The sequence below is a fragment of the Pleuronectes platessa genome (genome assembly GCF_947347685.1).
Source record: "Pleuronectes platessa chromosome 2 unlocalized genomic scaffold, fPlePla1.1 SUPER_2_unloc_1, whole genome shotgun sequence".
Lineage (NCBI taxonomy): Eukaryota > Metazoa > Chordata > Actinopteri > Pleuronectiformes > Pleuronectidae > Pleuronectes > Pleuronectes platessa.
In genome coordinates, this window is record NW_026518866.1 from 406,440 (window position 1) to 426,092 (window position 19,653).

General features: G+C 46.0%; 3 protein-coding genes across 3 annotated transcripts in view; 2 read left to right on the top strand and 1 right to left on the bottom strand.

Annotated features, from left to right (window-relative positions):
* Positions 1–19,653, top strand: part of LOC128436258 (protein NLRC5-like) — a 426,728-nt gene that overhangs the window by 374,077 nt on the left and 32,998 nt on the right. Inside the window, 2 exon segments of the mRNA XM_053418014.1 lie at positions 2,075–2,248; positions 2,476–2,649. Of these exon segments, the coding sequence (XP_053273989.1) occupies positions 2,075–2,248; positions 2,476–2,649 (348 nt within the window).
* Positions 1–19,653, top strand: part of LOC128436259 (NACHT, LRR and PYD domains-containing protein 12) — a 55,696-nt gene that overhangs the window by 5,701 nt on the left and 30,342 nt on the right. The window lies entirely within an intron of this gene.
* LOC128436272 (matrilin-4-like) lies at positions 6,522–9,809 on the bottom strand. The gene is made up of 4 exons (XM_053418037.1): positions 9,592–9,809; positions 9,101–9,253; positions 8,185–8,289; positions 6,522–7,681 (listed from the first exon to the last, which is right to left on the bottom strand). The coding sequence occupies exons 1-4, from the start codon at positions 9,764–9,766 to the stop codon at positions 7,623–7,625; spliced, it is 492 nt and encodes a 163-aa protein (XP_053274012.1). The 5' UTR covers positions 9,767–9,809; the 3' UTR covers positions 6,522–7,622.

Consider the following 19,653-nt stretch of genomic DNA (forward strand, 5'->3'; position numbering starts at 1 on the left):
GCCTGTGGAGGAAGAAGAGTCACTGGCCGTCTTCCTGATGGAGTCTGTGTGATGGGTCCAGGTCAGGTCATCAGTGATGTGGACCCAGAGGAACCTGAAGCTGCTGACTCGCTCCACCGTGGTCCCGTTGATGGAGAGGGGGGGGGGGGGGCGTGTTCTTCTCCTCGTCTCTTCCTCTAGTCCACGATCAGCTCCTTCGTTTTGCTGACGTTGAGATACAACAAAATATAAATAGTTTTATTATTATTATTTATCACTATCATAATTTGCCAGAGTTGTCATAGTTACACAGTGAACTTTATTTACTCCTTCGACTGACACAGCTCCAACAAAGCACGCAGCCACCTGACTGAAGAGAAGAAATACACAACACGTTGTTCGACAATGGAGACGTTAAGTTAGTTTTCCAGGTTTGCCTCGACACACATGTGTCATGTTGACAACACACTCGACACACAAGATCATCTGTTGATTTCACAAAGATAAACAACACTTGCATTAAAGAAACTGTGACAAACCAACACACCCGTTGATGAGCGGTTGTGTTGTTTTTTTTCTCCGATGAATGAACCTGATCATCGACAACAACGAGAACATCTTTTAAAATCCCGTCCGCTGACTTCAACCAGCAGCCACAGGAGGACACGTGAAGCTCCACACGTCCATTAGAAGCACGTTCACCAACTGGACTCATGAAAACACCGCTCGAGCTTCCTCCTTGTTGATGTGAGGGATGTTTACATGTAGCACTGGTTTGGTGTGTGCGTTGTAATGATCACCAGCGACAAACAGAAGCACTTTGTGTGGAGCTGGTGACGCGTGTGTGTTCTTCAATGCTCCCTGTGTCTCCTATGAAGAGGAGCATCAGATTGTGAAGCCTGGTATTAAGTTTACAGTTTATTCTGTGTTCGGACTTTCACCAGATGACATGGAAGTTACCTCAAAGCACATCTGGTGATATACATCTGACAAATCAAAGAACGAGACATTGATCTGACGCGTGATTCAGATTTCAGTGACTCGGTGGCGTAGTGAGATCGTCATCAGGCTAGAAGCTCATAGTGTTTCAGCTCATTGTTTCGAATCCCGTTCAAGGTTTTTTTTTTACCATTTAAATGTATATTGCGGTCTCAACGTGATGCTGACACAGACACATGAACTCGTGAAGGGTTCATGTAGGATTTTTATTTCAGCAAGACCTTCAGTAGATCACCGCACTTCACACACAGGCGCTTTGTGAAAATGACGAATCTGCCACCGGCGCTGAAAAGAGCGTCAACATCTGGAATGTCGCCAGTTGCCATGCGCGCCAGTTAAACTGGAACACCGGCTCACGACCCTCGTTTCCTTCGTCGTCGCCTCCGTGCTCCAGGTTGCCGCTCCAACCCGATGGACAGAAGTTGTTCTCTATCATATATGATGATAGGGCTCGCTTTACCGGAGTGCATGATAAAAAAGAAAGTAGAATAAATAACTACAAGATAGAGAAAAAGAGAAAAAGAGCAGAGCTGTGGGAGAGCGTGAGACACAGCAGCCTTCCTCGGCGCTGTCCTCCCCTTTATCAGACTTTCTTTCTTATTGGGTCATTATTTATTTAAATTGTCTCAGTTCTGCTCTGCTCACTGTCCCTCAGTCATCTGTCACTCACCCAGCCTGTCAGTCACGTCCACCTCATCAACTCCATTCACCTGCACTCACCTGCTCCTGATCACTAAGAAAGTGTCAGTAAATAACATGTGGACTGAGGCCGAGCACTCGTCCTCCTCAGCTTTTCAAAATAAGACACATTCTTATTGAAACACGTTGGACAGTTGATAAGTATAGAAACAAACAGGAAGTGACATCAGGAGCCATCCCTACTTTAAACAGTGTTTAATTACACAAACCTGCTCAGTGACCAACACACAGAGAAGAAGCTGATGAATGAAACAATGGTCCAACATGTCTGATCTGATATTTATCTTCAGGTCACAGACTGGACTGAGGTCAGCAGCATGTTGAGAGTCTGTGTTGACATGATGACGATCCACAACAACAGGAGGACACATTCTAATATTCATATTTCTTTATCCAGGTTGATGTGGTGCAGTCTGTCAGAGATCAGCTGTTCTTCTCTGGCTTCAGCTCTGAGGTCAAACCCCTCTCATCTGAGACAACTGGATCTGAGAGAGAACAACCTGCAGGACTCAGGAGTGAAGGAGCTGTGTGGTTTTCTACAGAGTCCAACCTGTCGACTGGAGACTCTGAGGTCAGTTCACTGACTGACTTTTGTAGATCTCATAACTAACTGATCTGCAGGACAGAGACCGGGTCCAAATAATCTATTTGTTCTGAATCAGGACTCGTTTTTAGTCCAAAATGTAAGATTTCATATTCATCTTCCATGTTATGAGTCTGTGCTCACATGAATATGTGTCTGTTATTTTCACACATGAACTCAGTTTAATTTACAGTTAAGTTTTATTCTTTATCCAGGTTGTGGAACTGCAGACTGTCAGAGATCAGCTGTTCTTCTCTGGCTTCAGCTCTGAGGTCAAACCCCTCTCATCTGAGAGAACTGGATCTGAGTCACAACAACCTGCAGGACTCAGGAGTGAAGGAGCTTCTTGATCTACAGCAGAGTCCAACCTGTCGACTGGAGACTCTGAGGTCAGTAGATGGTTGGAGTCAGTCCACACTGCTTTCATCAGTATGTTACTAAACACAGTCAGTATCACAGATCCAGGGTCTGTGCTACCAAGCAGGATTTGTGGTTATCAGGTTAACTTCAGTTTAGTTTTTTCAGTTCTACGAAGCTCGTCCACTTCTTAACCAGGTCAATCACCATGGTAACTTCTGATGAACGGCTAACCTGCTCCAGGTTAAGTTGGAGATCAACCCGTATAGAAGCTCCGCCCACTGACCACAGTGACTCTACACTGTTGTGTGGTGCACACTCTCCTTAAAGGGACGGATAAGGGAAGTTTAAATCAACGTCTGGTTGGTTCAGTTGATCTCTAACTCACCCAGAACATCTCAATGTCTCCAGACTCATCCTGTCCCCAAAACACCAGATGACCTCAGCTTCCTGGAGACAGGTCCATGTGTGTGTCCTCAGAGACAGTGTGTGTCCTCAGAGACAGTGAGACAGTGTGTGTCCTCAGAGACAGTGAGACAGTGTGTGTCCTCAGAGTCAGTGAGACAGTGTGTGTCCTCAGAGTCAGTGAGACAGTGTGTGTTCTCAGAGACAGTGTGTGTCCTCAGAGACAGTGAGACAGTGTGTGTCTTCTTGTCTTCCTCTCGTCTTGTTAGTAAACAACAGATTCAGATCTCGTGGCCTCGAGTTATTTATCTCGTTCACACGTTATTATGTCGTGGTCACAATATATTTTTACCAGATGCCACCAGGGGGCGCTGTAACTTACACATTGACACGATCCAGATGTTCTTCCTGCATTTAGCAGCTGTGACTGAGTTTCTTTTATTCTGGATCATGTGTTTGTTCTCCTCTGATTTTTATTATAGAACAGTTTGATCCTGGTTGTGAAATATGAGGCTCTGCTGTCAGTCAAACTGTGCATGTCTGTGATTGGTCATCCACAGTAAACCCCGCCCCTTTTATGTGCCCGCTCAGATCTCGATGAGGAAAACCTGAGTTAACTTAACGAGTTGATAACCAGCGTCATGTGACCACTTAGCCTGACTGTGTCTGTCAGGTTCAGTTGAGCTGATCTCAGAAAGATCTCCTGGACATGTTGAAGTGTCTTCATAGTTCAGGCCTCAGTGTTTCCTCAGTGAAGCTGTGAGAGGACAATGAGGACAGATGTCAGGATTGGACAGAGACACAGTGAGACAACAGTCGGCCAATCAGACGAGCTACAAGCTGCTTGGGATCATGTGACTGAGTTGACGTGAAGACGACAGTTGTTGTTGTTTTCATGTGAACAGGAAGTGAAGCTGGACCACAGCTGACAGCCTCACACGAGGGACAGAGACGGTGTCGTCTTCATCTGATCTGAGACAGTTTGTCCTCTCACTTCATCAGTGAAGAACTGATCAGGTGGATCTTTGTCACAGCTCTGAGATCAGTGGGACTGAAGCCTCTCCTCATCACATGGTAACCAGGAGCTCTTTATACAGAGCAGAACCTCTGCTGAGGTCCATCTGTCTCCTCTGGTCCCAGTTTGTCAGAAGCAGATGTTCATCAACACACAGTGAAACATGGCTTCACCTGTAACAGCAGTAAATCCACCTCTCAGGTGTCCACTCTGCACTTTGACATGCAGAGGACACACACTGAGCTCTTAGCGTGTTCATTCCAACACGTGAACATGAAGCAGAGAGGAAGCTGCTCCACCTCTGAACAGGACTGAAGTCCCTGCTGCTCTTTCTACTGGATGAGCTGCATCACTGACTCACAGCTGATGAAGTGAGTCTCTGTGACACTGATGTCTTCTTCTCTCAACAGGTGGGAGGGGAGGTCTTGGTGGAGCTGAGTGTGAAGAGGACAGTGTGTGTGGACGGAGGCTGAGCTGTGTCCTGAGGATCCAGAGGCTGAAGCAGCAGCAGCTTGTGTGTAGTCTCCAATCTACACAACCCCTAATCTGCATGTGTTTGTGAGATGAAGCCGGAGCACCTGGAGAAAACACGGGGAGAACATGCAGACTCCACACAGGAAGACCCCATCTGAACCGGATTCAAACCAGCAACCTTCCTGCCCCGATTGTGTTTATTCACATGAAGAATGTGTTTATTGAAATGACACAACACAAGCAGAATATATAAACCCTCTATAAAGAGTCACATACAGTGTGTTTAAGTTTGTCTTATTATTGTCCACCTTTGTCCCTCAGTGTGTCTCCATGTGTGTAGAACCACATTCTGTGTTTATGTTTGTTTATGATCTTAAAGTTCCTGGATTCACGTCACAAATTGATTTAGTTCAACACAAAGTTCAACACATTGAAATCACTTTGAGTTTAAAATCTGAGTTTTGTCTTTGACACAAAAGATCAAAACTCTGGACTTAAAAATGGGACGTTTTCATTTCTGCATCAGGTGCAGAGCGGTGGTGGCTTTTCTACTTTTGACCCACAGGTGGCGCTGCAGTATAACAGCAGCACATCCCAGTCAAAGCCTTTATATTCAGTCTATGAGTCAAACACATGGATCATTTCCTCTGTGACAAACCAGATGTAACGAGAAGAAAAACATCTCAGAGAGAAAAGTTCTGTTTCTACTTGTCTCTGCTTTAATGCTCAATAAACATCCTTCCACCGACTTCACTGGAATCATGACTCAGCTTTTCTTTCCTCTTCAAACAAACTGGTGGAAACATCTCGTCCTTGGTGCAGGTAAAAGAACAAAATCACCAGTTTGACATAATGGAAACCAGCAGAAGAAAAGTGAATGAGACATTTACAGAATGAAGAAGAGTCGATGAAGAGCAGAGCATCTTTAAGTCTCTGAGGAAACTGTTTCATAAACATTTTACCATATTTAATAGAAAACTGACCCAAGGACGTTTTATACAAACGTAGATGAAGATTCTTGTTGTACGTTCTCGACCACCACCTCAGAACAACCACCAGGGGGAGACTGTTGGAGAAACAAAACCTTTTGGTTTCCTCTGTTCCTAACCCTAACCCTAACCTTTGACCTTATTTAGGTTAAAGTGATCAGAACATGCTGTTTACTTGTCAGTGTCTTATTCAGACTAATGTCTTCATCTGGTTAATATCAGACTATTGGTTCCATGTGAACGTGTCGAGTGCCTTGCCCAAGGAGCCGGAGTTGAACCACCAACCTCCAGGTTAATAGATGACAGGCCTCAGTCTCTTGGGAGGGAGTTTTCAATTGTTGTCTTGAAACTACTGGAAGTGTGTGTAGTTTGATACAGACAGTATTTCATACTGAGAGCAGGCAACAAGGAAATATCATAAGACCTTAAAAAGGTGGAATCTATAAACCCTGTGGGGGGGGACACAGCTGTGAAAGATTTCACTCTTTTAATGTCGTCTGTGCTTTATTACAATGATTCACCAGAAGATATAAAAAGTAAAGTTAGTAGAAAATATACAAAAACATAACAGGTGTTCAAATATAAAGGAGAATACATTTATGGTCGTATTTGTTTTATTCAACATTGCAAGAGTTAGAAAATCGACTGTTGTCATATGAATTAATTAATAATGAATTAACACGAACGGTTCCCAATAACTGACTGATTTCAGTTCATTATTCCACAAACATGTGGAGACTGTTGTTGGATGAAATGTAGAAAGTGCAGAGTGAAGAAAAGAATGATTTTACGTAAGAAAGGTCGTTTATTCAGAGTAAAATACTGATTATAATAATATGAACACCTCAATCAACACCAGACCACAGCTCCAGTGAAACTTTACACTTCCCTTTGTTTCAACACTTCTCACTACGAAGCCCGACAGGAGTTAAAAATGACTTTTCTACCTGGAAAACAAGAAACCATGACGTGTGACAAATGGGAGTGGTAACAACCCCCCCCCCCCCCCCCCCCACCCGACTTCTTTAATCTCTAGTCTACTGTTGGTAAAAAAAATGCTATAAATACATCATATTTAACAAAGCGTAGAAAACAGATCAAGTATAAATAGGGAACTAACAGAAACAGATGGAGGGTTGGTGACTGTTGAAAACTGCTGCTCATGGTTTTCTCTTTATGTTTATATCTAATATCTACATCGATTACATCCAGTTCACAAAGACACCAACACGTCTATGCTCCTGTTTGTATCTGATGATGTACGAGTAGATGTCTGGAGGATTTCTCTGATTGTTGGATGACACATGGAAACTGTAGGTTGTCACAAATATGCATTTAAATCAACACTATGCAACTTTTCTACCTGAAAGCAGCAGCTTGGTGAAAGTGAGTCTGATGTGTGAGTGTGAACAAGAGAAAGTTTCCTCCTTCTCTCCCTGAGCGTCTGTTCTCTGTGACTCTGCTGAGTGGGTTCCATCTCCTGAGAGAACAACTGACTGAGAGTCACAGACACAACCAGCTGCAGCTGAAGAGTGGAGCTGAACTGAGATCAGTTACAAACACTCTGAAGTTATTAACAACCAGAGTTTATCTCCAATATTCAGCAGGAAACTGTGAAACATGAAGAATTGTTACAGCTGCAGCTCTTCAGGTTCAGGAAGCAGAGGATCATGGGTAATATTTCAGTTCAGTGAGTGGGACACGCGTCATCGCTCGAACACAGAGCCAAACAGAGTCAATCACCACATGTGGCCGCAGGGGGCGCTGTTGGTCAATAAAAGTTGCACAGTGTTGTTAATATTCATCTATTTTCTACAAACGTTTATTTTGAATCGTAGATTGTTGTCGCTGTTGTCTTTTAAAGGCAATAAGTAAACAAATGATTTATTTTTTACATCTTTACCAGAAAAGTGAATCCTAATCACAAGCTGTCAGATAAATGTGGTCCTCATCAAGGTGAAGATCAGCAGATCTACTGAAGGCCCCCAAGGCTTCGTGGAAACACTGGATGGTCCATTGATTAGAAGGGATTCCTGATTCCTGCTCTAAAGGATCTCTCCAGGATGTGCCCTCCTCTTCCTCCTCTTCCTCACTCTGTCCTTCTTCCTCTGTGGCGTCCTGGTCACTTCCTGGTGAGAAGCTGGTTCTCCAGCTGCTCCAGACGAGCAGTCATCCCAGCCAGTGGGCAGTTGATTAAGGAATAACAAACACACACATGAGTAGTTTCTGAACATCTCACAGATATTTGTCTCTTTACAAATTCAGACTTGTTGATTTTCAGCAGAAGAATAATTCAAACTCATCTCTGACGTCGAGTCAAAGAAACATCATCTAACTGGTTTATATGGATCCAGTTCCTGACACGTTCGATACCAGTTGGATGAATTTCTCTGTTTCCTGATTTGTATTCATCTCCATTGAATCTGTTTTTCAATGGACAGTGTAAAACATTAATATCTGGTGTTTCTCTTCTTCCTTCTGAACGAGCACCACTCAGGTGCCTCCATGTCCTGAGCTTCTCCTTCACACCTCCTTCACTCTGATGGAGCAGCTGCTGGGGACAACAGGCAGCGTTTTGAAAACATCACATGAGAAGATTCTTTTAGTTTCACATGGTCACAAACCTCAGTTCACTGTCTAACATCAGAGCAGCTGTTTGTTTCCAGATGTGTTTGAAAGGATATGTTTCTGTGTGAGCTGCTCCAGGCTGCTCATGGTGGCCTGCTGGAACTCCACCAGACTCTCACAGGCACACGGGTCCTTCACCTCGATCTCCCCCTGACTCTCCTCTGCACACACACGTCAGCACCATCATCCACATGGACGCACATGTCACCGTGTGGTCACCGCTTCTAGTTTCACTTCATGATGCCATCGTGAGTCACTTCAACTGTTTGACCTTCACTTCACCACATCTGTCTCCATGCTGCAGTGATTGGTCACTGATCAGGAAACACTGCTGCAGTTTAAACTTGTGTTTCAGGAGTAAATCATGATTTAGCCTGAATGTTCCTGGGACCAACTGAAAAGTTAAATACTTGAAAACAAAGTTAAAAACGTCTGAGTTGCTCTTCTCTTGTTTACATGTGGAATAAGGTTCATCTATGAATCTATAGTTAATCTCCCAACTGTCATGTCGCACCTTGGCCAGTAGATGGAGCAAAACAACAAGATATTAAATTACCCTGCCGGAATTATCTTCTTCTCTGGGAATGGTTTCACGTTTGAATTTTAAAAAGAGTATTTAGTTTTTACATGTTTGAGTAAAATAGTTGAGTATGAAAAGTTGAGCTGATCCATTCAGACTTTTGCCAAATTAAGACTCTTATCACAAAGAAATGTAATTGAGATTTGATATTTGACAGTTTAACCAATAACTTCTTACTCACAGATATAACCACATATACAGCGCTCGAATAGAGGATTTAAAATTAAGTAAAACATAAAAATAAATGCAAATCTTTTCTGAATTGTTAATTCTATAAAATAAAATATTTTATTATTGGCCAACAGATAATAAGTGTGTGGTGTTGTGTTTTGTGTTTGTCGTGTGGCTCCTGCACATTGTGAAGACGCAGCGTCCTCAGTGGAGGATTGTACCTGGACAGACGTTCAGCTTGAGGTTCTCAGCGATGGTGCTGATGGCCGTGAAGTCGCTGGTGTAATAGAAATGTTTCTCCACGGGTTCGGACGCGATCTCACGAAGCTCCTCCTCCACAGCTTTCCCCACGCCCACAGCGTACATGGTGATGCCTGCGTACGTGCACACAGAGACCGTTCATCTGCAGCCACTCATCAACTGACAGGTCCAGAGAACAGACCGTTCATCTGCAGCCACTCATCAACTGACAGGTCCAGAGAACAGACCGTCCATCTGCAGCCACTCATCAACTGACAGGTCCAGAGAACAGACCGTTCATCTGCAGCCACTCATCAACTGACAGGTCCAGAGAACAGACCGTTCATCTGCAGCCACTCATCAACTGACAGGTCCAGAGAACAGACCGTTCATCTGCAGCCACTCATCAACTGACAGGTCCAGAGAACAGACCGTAGATCCTGCGTGGACCCTCTCACCGCTCGAGTCTTACCAGCTTCTTTGGGCATCTTGGCGAACTCGGTGATGTCGTCCTGGGAGCGTCCGTCGGTGAAGACCAGTCCGATGCGGGGGATGTTGCGGCTGGCGGGACGAGCGCCCTCGGCCTCGGAGAAACTGTTCTCCAGCATGTGCTTCAGGGCCAGACCCGTCATCGTCCCTTTCTCCATGTACTCAACCTACACAGACACAGAGATGAGTGGACAGGTTCTTGTTAGTCTCAACCCACCGGGACGTCCCCCGCTGAAACCTGAAGTAACCATATTTGGGGGGAGCAGGGGGCGGAGCTCCAGGTCCACACTGGAAAAGTGTTTTTGTAACCGGGCATTTTTTAATCGGCTCTAAACAAAAACTGTAAAATCCAAGAAGACTTTGACTTTTGAATAACTTTAAGTTACATTGTCAAAAGAATTCCTTCATTATTCAAAATTATGTGTAACAGAAAATGTTAAAAACATTCCAGGCACACATACATCATACACCACAGATAAAATTACCAGATGTTCTGTTAAAATGTTAAAACCAGAGACTGGTTGTCCCCCAGTGAGCAAAGGACCTGTCCCCCCCCCCCCCCCACAGCCCTGAAACCCTCCAGATTGTCCGTAAAGTGTAAAATACGCATGTTCAACTCTCAGCCTAGCTGCCACCAAACCCCTCAGGCAGAGCAGTGGATCTGTCCAGCCTCCCCCCGCCATTTAGTTTTTTCGACTAATCCAGATTGCTATCTTGGCATTAGCAAAATTAAAATTCATTAAAACCATAGTATGTTTTTTCCTTGCAACGTACTTTGGTCCAAAAACAAAGAGTGGCAGCGAGAAGGCCTCTCCTAAACCCCCCACCCACTCCTGCAGCTGTCTAAAAGTGTCAGCTAACCTGGGACACGACACTACTAAGTGCTCCAGGGTCTCTGGCAGCGAGCAGAAAGGACACCCCCCCTCAGTGCTTGGGTCCAGGTGAGCTCTGTATCTGTTTGTAGCTAGAGCTCCGTGTATAATTCTCCACTGGATGTCTGCCATCCGTTTCTCCACAGGAGGTTTATACAGGACCCGCCAGCTGCCACTAGGGGAATAATCTGAGCCAAAAACCTCCGTCCACCTCGACTCCCTGACTCCTTCAAGAGAGCGACAGTTCAGGACCTTCACACAGCTGCAGTAGAGCTGTTTCCCTGCAGAGGGGTTGAAAGGGCCCAGTGCTGGAGTCCTGAGGGTTAGCAGTCGGCCGCTCTCTTCTCTCCACTCCTCCACTGCAGGACTCACATTCAGGACAGGAAACTGGTATTGTTCTGTTCTTGTCCACTGGTCAGCCTGGCTTTGGCTCTGGGCGAAGGTCCGAAGAGGCTGGGGCAGTGACTGCCACACCTCGTCCACGAGGCTCCGCAGCATCCTGGTGGATCTTATCCCTGTCACCGCCCCCAGCCTCTCCAGTGATGTCCGTGTCAGGTGGCCCAGCTTCCCTATCCCTGCCTCCCTGAACTTGTTTTGTACTGTCGTTGATGAGGATGTGGATGTTAGGACCAGGAAACCATTGTTAAACAGTGGCTCCTCAAAGAGCCACATCCCAGGCGTGGGGTCAGGAGGCCTCGTGAAGGTGAGAGTCCTCCAGGCGTCTATCACAGAGGTATAAAACTGACTGAGCCCAGTCAGTCTGTGTAGAGGAGAGTTTAACAGGAACAGTTGTTTGTCGTACCCGAGGCCCCCGGCTCTCCAGAGCAGCAGGCGGGCCACAGCCGACCAGCACCGTGTGGATCCGTACAGCAGCCTCTGGGCGGCCTGCAGTCTGAAAGCAGCCGTCCTGGAGATGATGTCTGTCAGTCCACGACCCCCCTCTGCCACAGGGAGGTACAGCACGGACTCCCTCACCCAGTGATGGCCCGACCAGAAGAAGTCCACCAGCAGCCTCTGTAGTTGTTGCAGGAGTCCCGGTGGAGGAGTCAGCACCTGGAGTCTGTGCCACAGGGACGCTGCAACCAGGTTCTTGACTCTCAGAGTTCTTCCCCTGTAGGACAGCTGGGGTAGCAACCATTTCCATTTAGACAACTTGAGCTGCACCTTCCCCAGCACCCCCTCCCAGTTCTGCCTCTCTATCTCTTCACTGCCTAAAAACAAACCGAGGACTTTTAACCCTTTAACTCCCCATGTCAGGTTCCCAGGGAGACGGGGTACTCTCCCTGCGTCCCACTGACCAATCACACTGGCCTCGTTCTTTTCCCAGTTCACCTTGGCGGTCGTAGCCTTTGCGTACAATGCCAGACTGCCCTCTAATTCCTGTATGTCCCCCTGATCCCGGACAAGAATGTTTACGTCATCAGCATAAGCTGATATTATTATCGGGGGGGCTGTGAGGCAGCTCTGGCAGACGCAGGCCTTTCAGCCGAGTTCTGAGGCGACACAGGAGAGGTTCGATGGCCACGCTGTAGAGCTGGCCTGAGATGGGACATCCCTGCCTGATCCCTCTTTGGACTGGTACCTGTCTGCTCAGCCCTCCCCCCACCTTCACCACACAACATGTATCATTATATAATAACTTCACCCAGGACAGAAAGTGCTCCCCGACACCAAAAGCCTGCAGTGTGGCAAACAAGAATGACCGATCGACACGATCAAAGGCTTTTTCTTGGTCGATGGAAATAATGCCAATATTAATTTTATATGTTGCACACAAATCAAAAATGTCTCTCATTAAAAACAAATTGTCCTGGATTGACCTTCCTGGTACACAATAAGATTGGTCATCATTAATAAATACTTCCATAAAAACCTTGAGTCTATTTGCTAAAACCTTAGATAAAACCTTATAGTCACTGCATAGCAGAGAGACGGGTCTCCAGTTCTTCAGCAGGGTCAGATCTCCTTTCTTCGGTAGCAGTGATATTACCGCCCGTCTGCAGGAGGCTGGAAGAAGCCCTTTAGCAAATGCCTCCTTCAGGACATCCAGCAGATCCTGTCCCATACTGTTCCAGAAATGTTTTTAAAAATCTGCTGGTAATCCATCCAACCCTGGTGACTTGCCTGCAGCCATCTGAGATACAGCAGTGGTCAGCTCCTCCAGCGTGATGTCGGCGCTCAGGGTGTCTCGCTCACCTGGACTCAGCTGTGGGAGGTCCTGCAGCAACTCGGCCACAGCTTCCCCGTCACACTCCTCTGCCCCAAACAGGTCGGTATAAAAGTCCACCGCGTGTCTCCTCATCTCGGCTGGTTCAGATGTAATATTCCCATCCGGCAGCCGGAGACCCACCATCTGCTTCCCCTGGGCCACGGATCTCTCCAGATTAAAAAAGAACGTGGTAGGTGCATCCATGTCTTTTAATTCCTGGAACCGAGCTCGGACCAGAGCTCCTTTGGCCTTCTCCTGGAGAAAGGAGTTCAGCTGCTGCCTTTTACCTTTTAATTTCTCTGTGTTGGTAGGTACGCTCTCCAGCTCCTTAATGTCTTCCTCCAACTGCTCCATCGCTCTTTTAATGTTTCTTGTAGAGTATGCAGTGTACTGCTGGCAGAAGACCTTAATCTGACCCTTGCCGACCTCCCACCACTGACCCAGGGAGGGAAACGAGTCTTTCTTGGAACACCAGTTGGCCCAGAACAGTTTAAAATTGTCACAGAAATTTAAATCATTTAAAAGCTTAACATTAAATGCCAGAAGGATCCATGCTTTCTAGCAGGAGATAAAAGTAGCTCTACTAAAACCAAATGATGGTCTGTGAAACCAACCGGGTGGATTTGACAGTTTGTCACACGTGTGATAAAAGGAGCTGATATGTAAAATCTGTCCAGCCGGGCCCCACTGACCCTGCCATCTGTTATTTTGATCCAGGTATACTGCCTGGTGGAAGGATGTTTCCTCCTCCACACGTCCACTAGATCCGCCTCCATGACTGTCTGGCCCAGAAAAGAGGAGGACTGAGGATGGAGCTCCTGTCCTGTCCGGTCTAAAGTGACGTCTGTGCAGCAGTTCCAATCCCCCCCCATTATTATACACTCCCCTTGACCCACACTGTCCAACTTGTTTTTTAATAATTTAAAAAGAGTAACCCGTTCAGGACCGTGGTTTGGTGCATACACGTTGATTAGATTAAAAATAATACTGTGTATTTCCACTCTTATACTCAGAGCCCTGCCTGCCACGATCTCTGTGCTGGATAGAAAAGTCATATTTAATGAGGGAGAAAATAAAACAGCGACTCCAGCGCTCAGGTTAGAACCATGGCTGAGTACGTGCTGCCCCCCCCACCATACTCCCCAGTCTGTCTCATTCAGTGAATCACTGTGAGTCTCCTGTAAAAAGAGGACATCCAGCTTTTTTACTTAAAAAAGTTCTGACACTAAAAACCTTTTATTAGCACTTCTCCCCCCGTTCATGTTTAATGAGGCTACCTTTAATGCCATGAGAGGATAAAAAATAGAGCGTAAAAGGACAAACAGGTAAACACAGCAGAATGAAAACACCCAGTGATGAATGGTCATGGTCAATTTTATTTACAATTTTTCCTTCTCTTGGACCGTATCTTACATGGAAGACCTTTTCGTGCTGCAGTCACATGCTTCCTGAGCCTATATCTGCGTTTCTCATCCAGGACATCCGTCCCTACCTCTTTCTGGAGGGTACTGACTGTCTGGATGAACTGCTTAATGTCTGGGAAATACTCTGCCACCTCCATTGCTTTGCCAAATGATTCATCTAAAAACTCATTGACCTCCTTTAATGAATATAAATCTGTGCTTTGTGAGACGCTGTCAGCTAGAGACACATTGTCCGATTCATAGTCATCCTCCACGTCCATCTCACTAACCTGACTGCTGTCTAATTCAGCCTGTATCTGTTCAGTCTGCTGAGCAGGACCACACTGCATCTCCTGCTGTACGCTGGCAACAGACACCTTTCCTATTACGACCTGCTTCACCGTCACCTCGGACTCAGTAACATGCACCACGTCACTTTCTTGTGTCCCACTTCTCCACACTGAAAACACTTCATGCTTCCCGAGCTCGCGTACACCATGTAGAACTGTTCCTCATATCGAACCCGGAAAGACACGTCTAGTGTGTGGGTCTCATTTTCCAGAAACATGAAGGCTTGTCTCCTCAGAGACTGGACGTGCTTCAGCTTCAGGTCTTTGCAGCCCAGACCCACCGCGCGGAACCCACTCGCGAACTTCCCGAAGCGCCGCAGCTCTCTCTCCAGCGCCTCATTGGGGATGAACGGAGGGACCCCGGACACGGTCATCAGGGTGGAAGCTACCGCTAACGGGGACACCTGAATGAACTCCTCCTCTACTGTAACCCCGCTTTCAATGAGCTTAGTGACCGAGTCTGGATCCTTAAAGAAGATCACCAGCGCCTTGTTCATCCTGGAAGCGTAGGTGATGTTCCCGTGCCCCACCTGCTCCCACACGGCCAGCAGCACCTGCTCCACTGTGGAGCTGAGCTGAGGCACCAGCCTGACTGCATGTCTCAGGGACATCGGCGGCGTCCCTACGGACGCCATCCCCCCCACAGACACGGCAAACACACAGAAAACTACTCTACACGTACACAAACACTGCAAAACAATGATCATACAATAAACATACAGAAACCTGAAAAAGTTTGCACGCGCTTTCCTTCACCTCCTCTCTTCACAACTACACCTCCACCAACGAAGAAGAAGAAGAAGAAGAAGAAGAAGGTGGTTGACGTCCTCCTGCAGGATCTTTGAGTTTGTGATGAGTCACAGCTCGTTGCTGCTGGAGAGGATTTGTGGTTCTAGTTCTAGAGAGAGGTTTTTATTCGCTTCATGAGAATGTACGTGAGTGTGTTTATCTCTAAAAGATACGCTGCTCTATAGATCTGTTAGCCTGGATGCCAGACGAACTTAGCCCCGCCCACAACAGTTTTGGTCGGGCAGTTCGGTCTGGGGTCGCTCCATTGGGAAAAAATTATGGGGCGTGTTTCAACTGACCAGGAAGTAAAATTCCTCTTCGCTCAATTGGATAGACCTACAACCAATCAGAGCAACGTAGTATGTGACGTATGCTAAGCAACGCATTGTGAGTTATTTACTAACCCGGGTTCACACCGGACGCTTCAGCGCAGCGCCAAGCCTTAAATAACAGCTGGCTCCCATCCACTCCCATGTTAAAACTTTGTGCCGGTCACACTGGAGGCTGAAGCACCGCGAGGCAGCCTTGGCGCAGCGCGGTGCTTCAGCCTCCGGTGTGACCGGCACAAAGCCGTGCAGCGATCTACTGGATCAACGGGTGATATTATTAGCGCTGCCCGGCGGTTCAGCGTCTCTTCAGTGTCCGGTGTGAACAGCCAAGCGCCGGGGCGATAGGGATTAGCGCGGTGCTCTGGCGTCGCCTCCACGTTCTGTGTTCCTCTTTCAAAATGAATGCGCTGTCGATGTCTTCTAAAACAGACTCAATGGCAGCATCTACACATCTCAGCTCGCCAGCGGCAGGCATGTTAGTTGAAAACGAATTCAACCCGAGGGCACTGTGATGACGCGGTTGATTACGTTACCGTTGATCATCTGTCAATCATCGTATAAAGCCCGCCCTGACAATCTGATTGGCCCGGTCGGGCCATAATTTTTTCCCAATGGAGCGACTCCAGACCGAACTGCCCGACCAAATCTGTTGTGGGCGGGGCTAAGTTCGTCTGGCATCCAGGCTACAGATCTGTGGTTTACACTCAGATGCACATCATCTCTCATCCAGATGAATGAAACCTGTAGTTATTTAATGTTTTTGCTTCATGTTCATAGACTTTCATTCAAAACTTAGCAAGAAGAAAACAAACCTCTCTGGTGAAGAAGAGCCGACACAGACGAAGATGTGAAGAGAGTTCGTGGTGATCAGAGCTGATGACGTGTCAGGTGATGTGATCATGATCACATGACCTCTGCAGCAGAGGTAACCCGTCACTTCCTGTCTCTGTCGGCTGCTCCACCTCTCACCTGAACCATGAGGAGGAGCTGATGTTGTGTTGTTCAGCTGTGAAACACAAACTCTGAAACTGAAGCTGGATGCAAACAGCCACAGGACTGTTCAGTTCTGTATCAAACAGAAAGTGAATTAAAGTAAAGGAAAGTTTTCACAGTTCATCTCTTCACAAGTTGAATTGAAGTTAAGAAGTAGATGGAGGAGAGGAACGTCAGCTCATCGCTCTGAGGCCTCACAGCTCCGGTCACCAGTCGAGCTGGCAGCTGAAATACAGGATAAATAAATGTGAAGTGAACCGAGCGGAGGGATAATAACCGGTTGAGTTATTTTAGCAATCTGTCTGCAGCAGTTTGGATTTTTTGAAGTCTCCTCCAGATCCTGAAAAGCTGATATATGAGATGTGTCAGAGTTCAGAGAAAAGCCCTGGAGCTGTGATGTAGAGGCTGGAGTCAGAAGAAGAGGAGGAGGCTCCGAGAGGTTTGGAGATAAATGAAGATCACGACTGAAAAGTTCAAACCAACAAGAGCCCAGAGTTCTCAGATGCTGATGATGCAGCGGAGCAGACAAACTGAAGATTCAACATAAACAATTACAACGATTACAACTGAGTGTGTGTGTGTAGTGTGTGTGTAGTGTGTGTGTGTGTGTGTGTGTGTAAAGTCATGCTGTCCGAGCTGGAGACAGTGGAAGGAGAAATGGAGGCAGACGCTGATATTTTAAGAGAAGTCATCTTTCTCTGTCCGTCACTTTAATCCCTCTCCTCATCCATCTCTCTCTCTCTCTCTCTCTCTCTCTCTCTCTCTCTCTCTCTCTCTCTCTCTCTCTCTCTCTCTCTCTCTCTCTCTCTCTCTCCCTGGCCCTGGCCCTTCCAGCTGCCAACCACTGGATCCGTTATGAAAGACAAACACCATCACCAGCCTCCAGACCAGGAAGTGTTTAGCCTGAGGCTGAAACTGGAGCCGAACAGCAAAGTGAACCATCGCCTGAATCAGTCAAACTTTATTTACAACATGAGAACGTGTGGACTGTGTGAGCAGCAGCTGCAGTTTCACACTGAATAAACAAACTAATAACTTATTCACTTACTATTTGTTTAAAGATTTCAACACTGAATTACATATGAAGACATAGATCAGGTAGAAACTCTTTATGTTCACAACAGTCTCCTGTCAGATTCTCTATAACATTTGTATAAAACCTCTAATATAATACTGTGGCTCTATTGGAAAAGAGTAAAACAGTAAAACTCCTCTTTGATCACAGAGGCTGGTAAGTGTTGATGTGGACCTGCTTTTCTTTGGCCGGATGTGTCGCGGCAGCTCTGTCAAATAAAGTGAGAGAAGAAGAAGAGAAGACGGGAGACGCTGCTACCTGAAGTCACCAGAGCAACAAACAGAGGAGTCGAGTTTCAGAGCTCAGCAGGAAGTGTGTGTCGCTCTATAGGTCGCTGGTATCAACAGGGAAACAGCTCGGAGGTGACGGAGCACAGACTCCGTTCTGAACACGTGTCCTGGTCAACTCTCACTCTATTACAGCCGAGGGACATTTAACAGAACATTATACACAAAAATTAATCTTCTCTATAATATCAAAGGTTTTAAATAACCTGTAAAACATTCAAATACATAAATGATAACAAAGTATATCACAGGCTAAAAATAAACCATTTATTAGGAAAGAGCAGTCATTATTAGTATGAGTACATTTGTAATTATTAGTTGAAAAGGAATTTACTTCTGATTGGTTGTTGCCATTCTGTAGGACAACAAGTAAGAAAAAACTTTATTTGAATGTTTTTTTAAAAGAGATGAGGAGAAAGGTGGGACCAATCATATCTCTGCACTGGCGACACCCAGTGGCCAGATGCATGATGTGCTCGACTCGTCCGACTGTACGTCACCATGTGAACACGATACTACAAGAAAAGTAAATAGTTTAAATTTAGTAGAAGACTGATTAGATCCTGGTGTTTTGACCTCAAGGTCACTGCGACCCTCTGGCCGTGTCTTCTTAAGAACACCTTAGATTTAAATGATTAGAATCGGGGGGGTCGTAGGTCAAAGTTCAAGGTCCCAGTGGCCTCATTACACATGGTTTTTGGCCTCTTGAACATGATATAGGAAGTCTGTCCTTGACCAGCTGTCAATCAAAGATGAACTGATTTCAGTGGTTGAAAGGTCAAAGGTCATGATGACCTCATATTACTGTGAGAGCATCATGAATACCTGGAGGGACTGAACCTGCTTGATGGAGGAAAACCATCACAGGGTCTTAACTGGAGTTTTGAGTCAGCAGAAATTCAGACAAACCTGAAACTGTGAGAAGAGGAGAGGACCGGACCAGGACCTCACAGAGAACCAACAGTTTGAGGAGTTTCCTCTGTAATGAAAACGACCTTGGTTGAATGACCTTGACCGTTGGTTTCCTCTGTGTCTGAGAGGACGAGCACAGAAACCACTTCTCTTCTCTGAAGGAGCTTTCTGCTCCATGAGGGGCAGCCGACCCAAACAGAGAAACGTTATATTCAACCTGTGATATGTGGGATTCCTCCTGAGGCTGGATAATGTGAGACGATAGCTTTTAGTGTCAACTTGCACGTGTGTGAGCCAGATACATAGAAACATATTAGAATCTTTCATATCCACTGGGAGTTATGTGCAACCTTCTTCCCCGTGCGAGCTCACCACCTCCCGACATGTTTGGTTTCTATCACTTGAGTCCAACTCATGAGCTGTCAGATGCTATTTGAACCTAAATGTGATAAATGGTGAATATGGTCCTAATAGCACAAATCTAATGTTGGCCCCTTTTGGTCCCTTTGGTTGACATGTGGTGTTTGCTGTGGTTTACTTGTGATAAGAGGAGTGGACCAGTAACCGAGACTGGGGACGGGGAGACTGGGAGAATAACTGTTTTCTACACTGGCTAAAAAAGAGACAAAAGTCTAGTTGACAAAACCCCTCAGGGACAGTTGAAGTCCTAATGTCCCACTATAGTTATGATTCAGTGCAATATATATCTATATAAATCTATCGTATATATTGAAATATGAGCTGTGCTGTCATCAACTGACAAATCAAAGAAAGTTTAATGTAATTATCTTTTAATAAAATGTTTTCAAATTGAAGTGGAGCAACC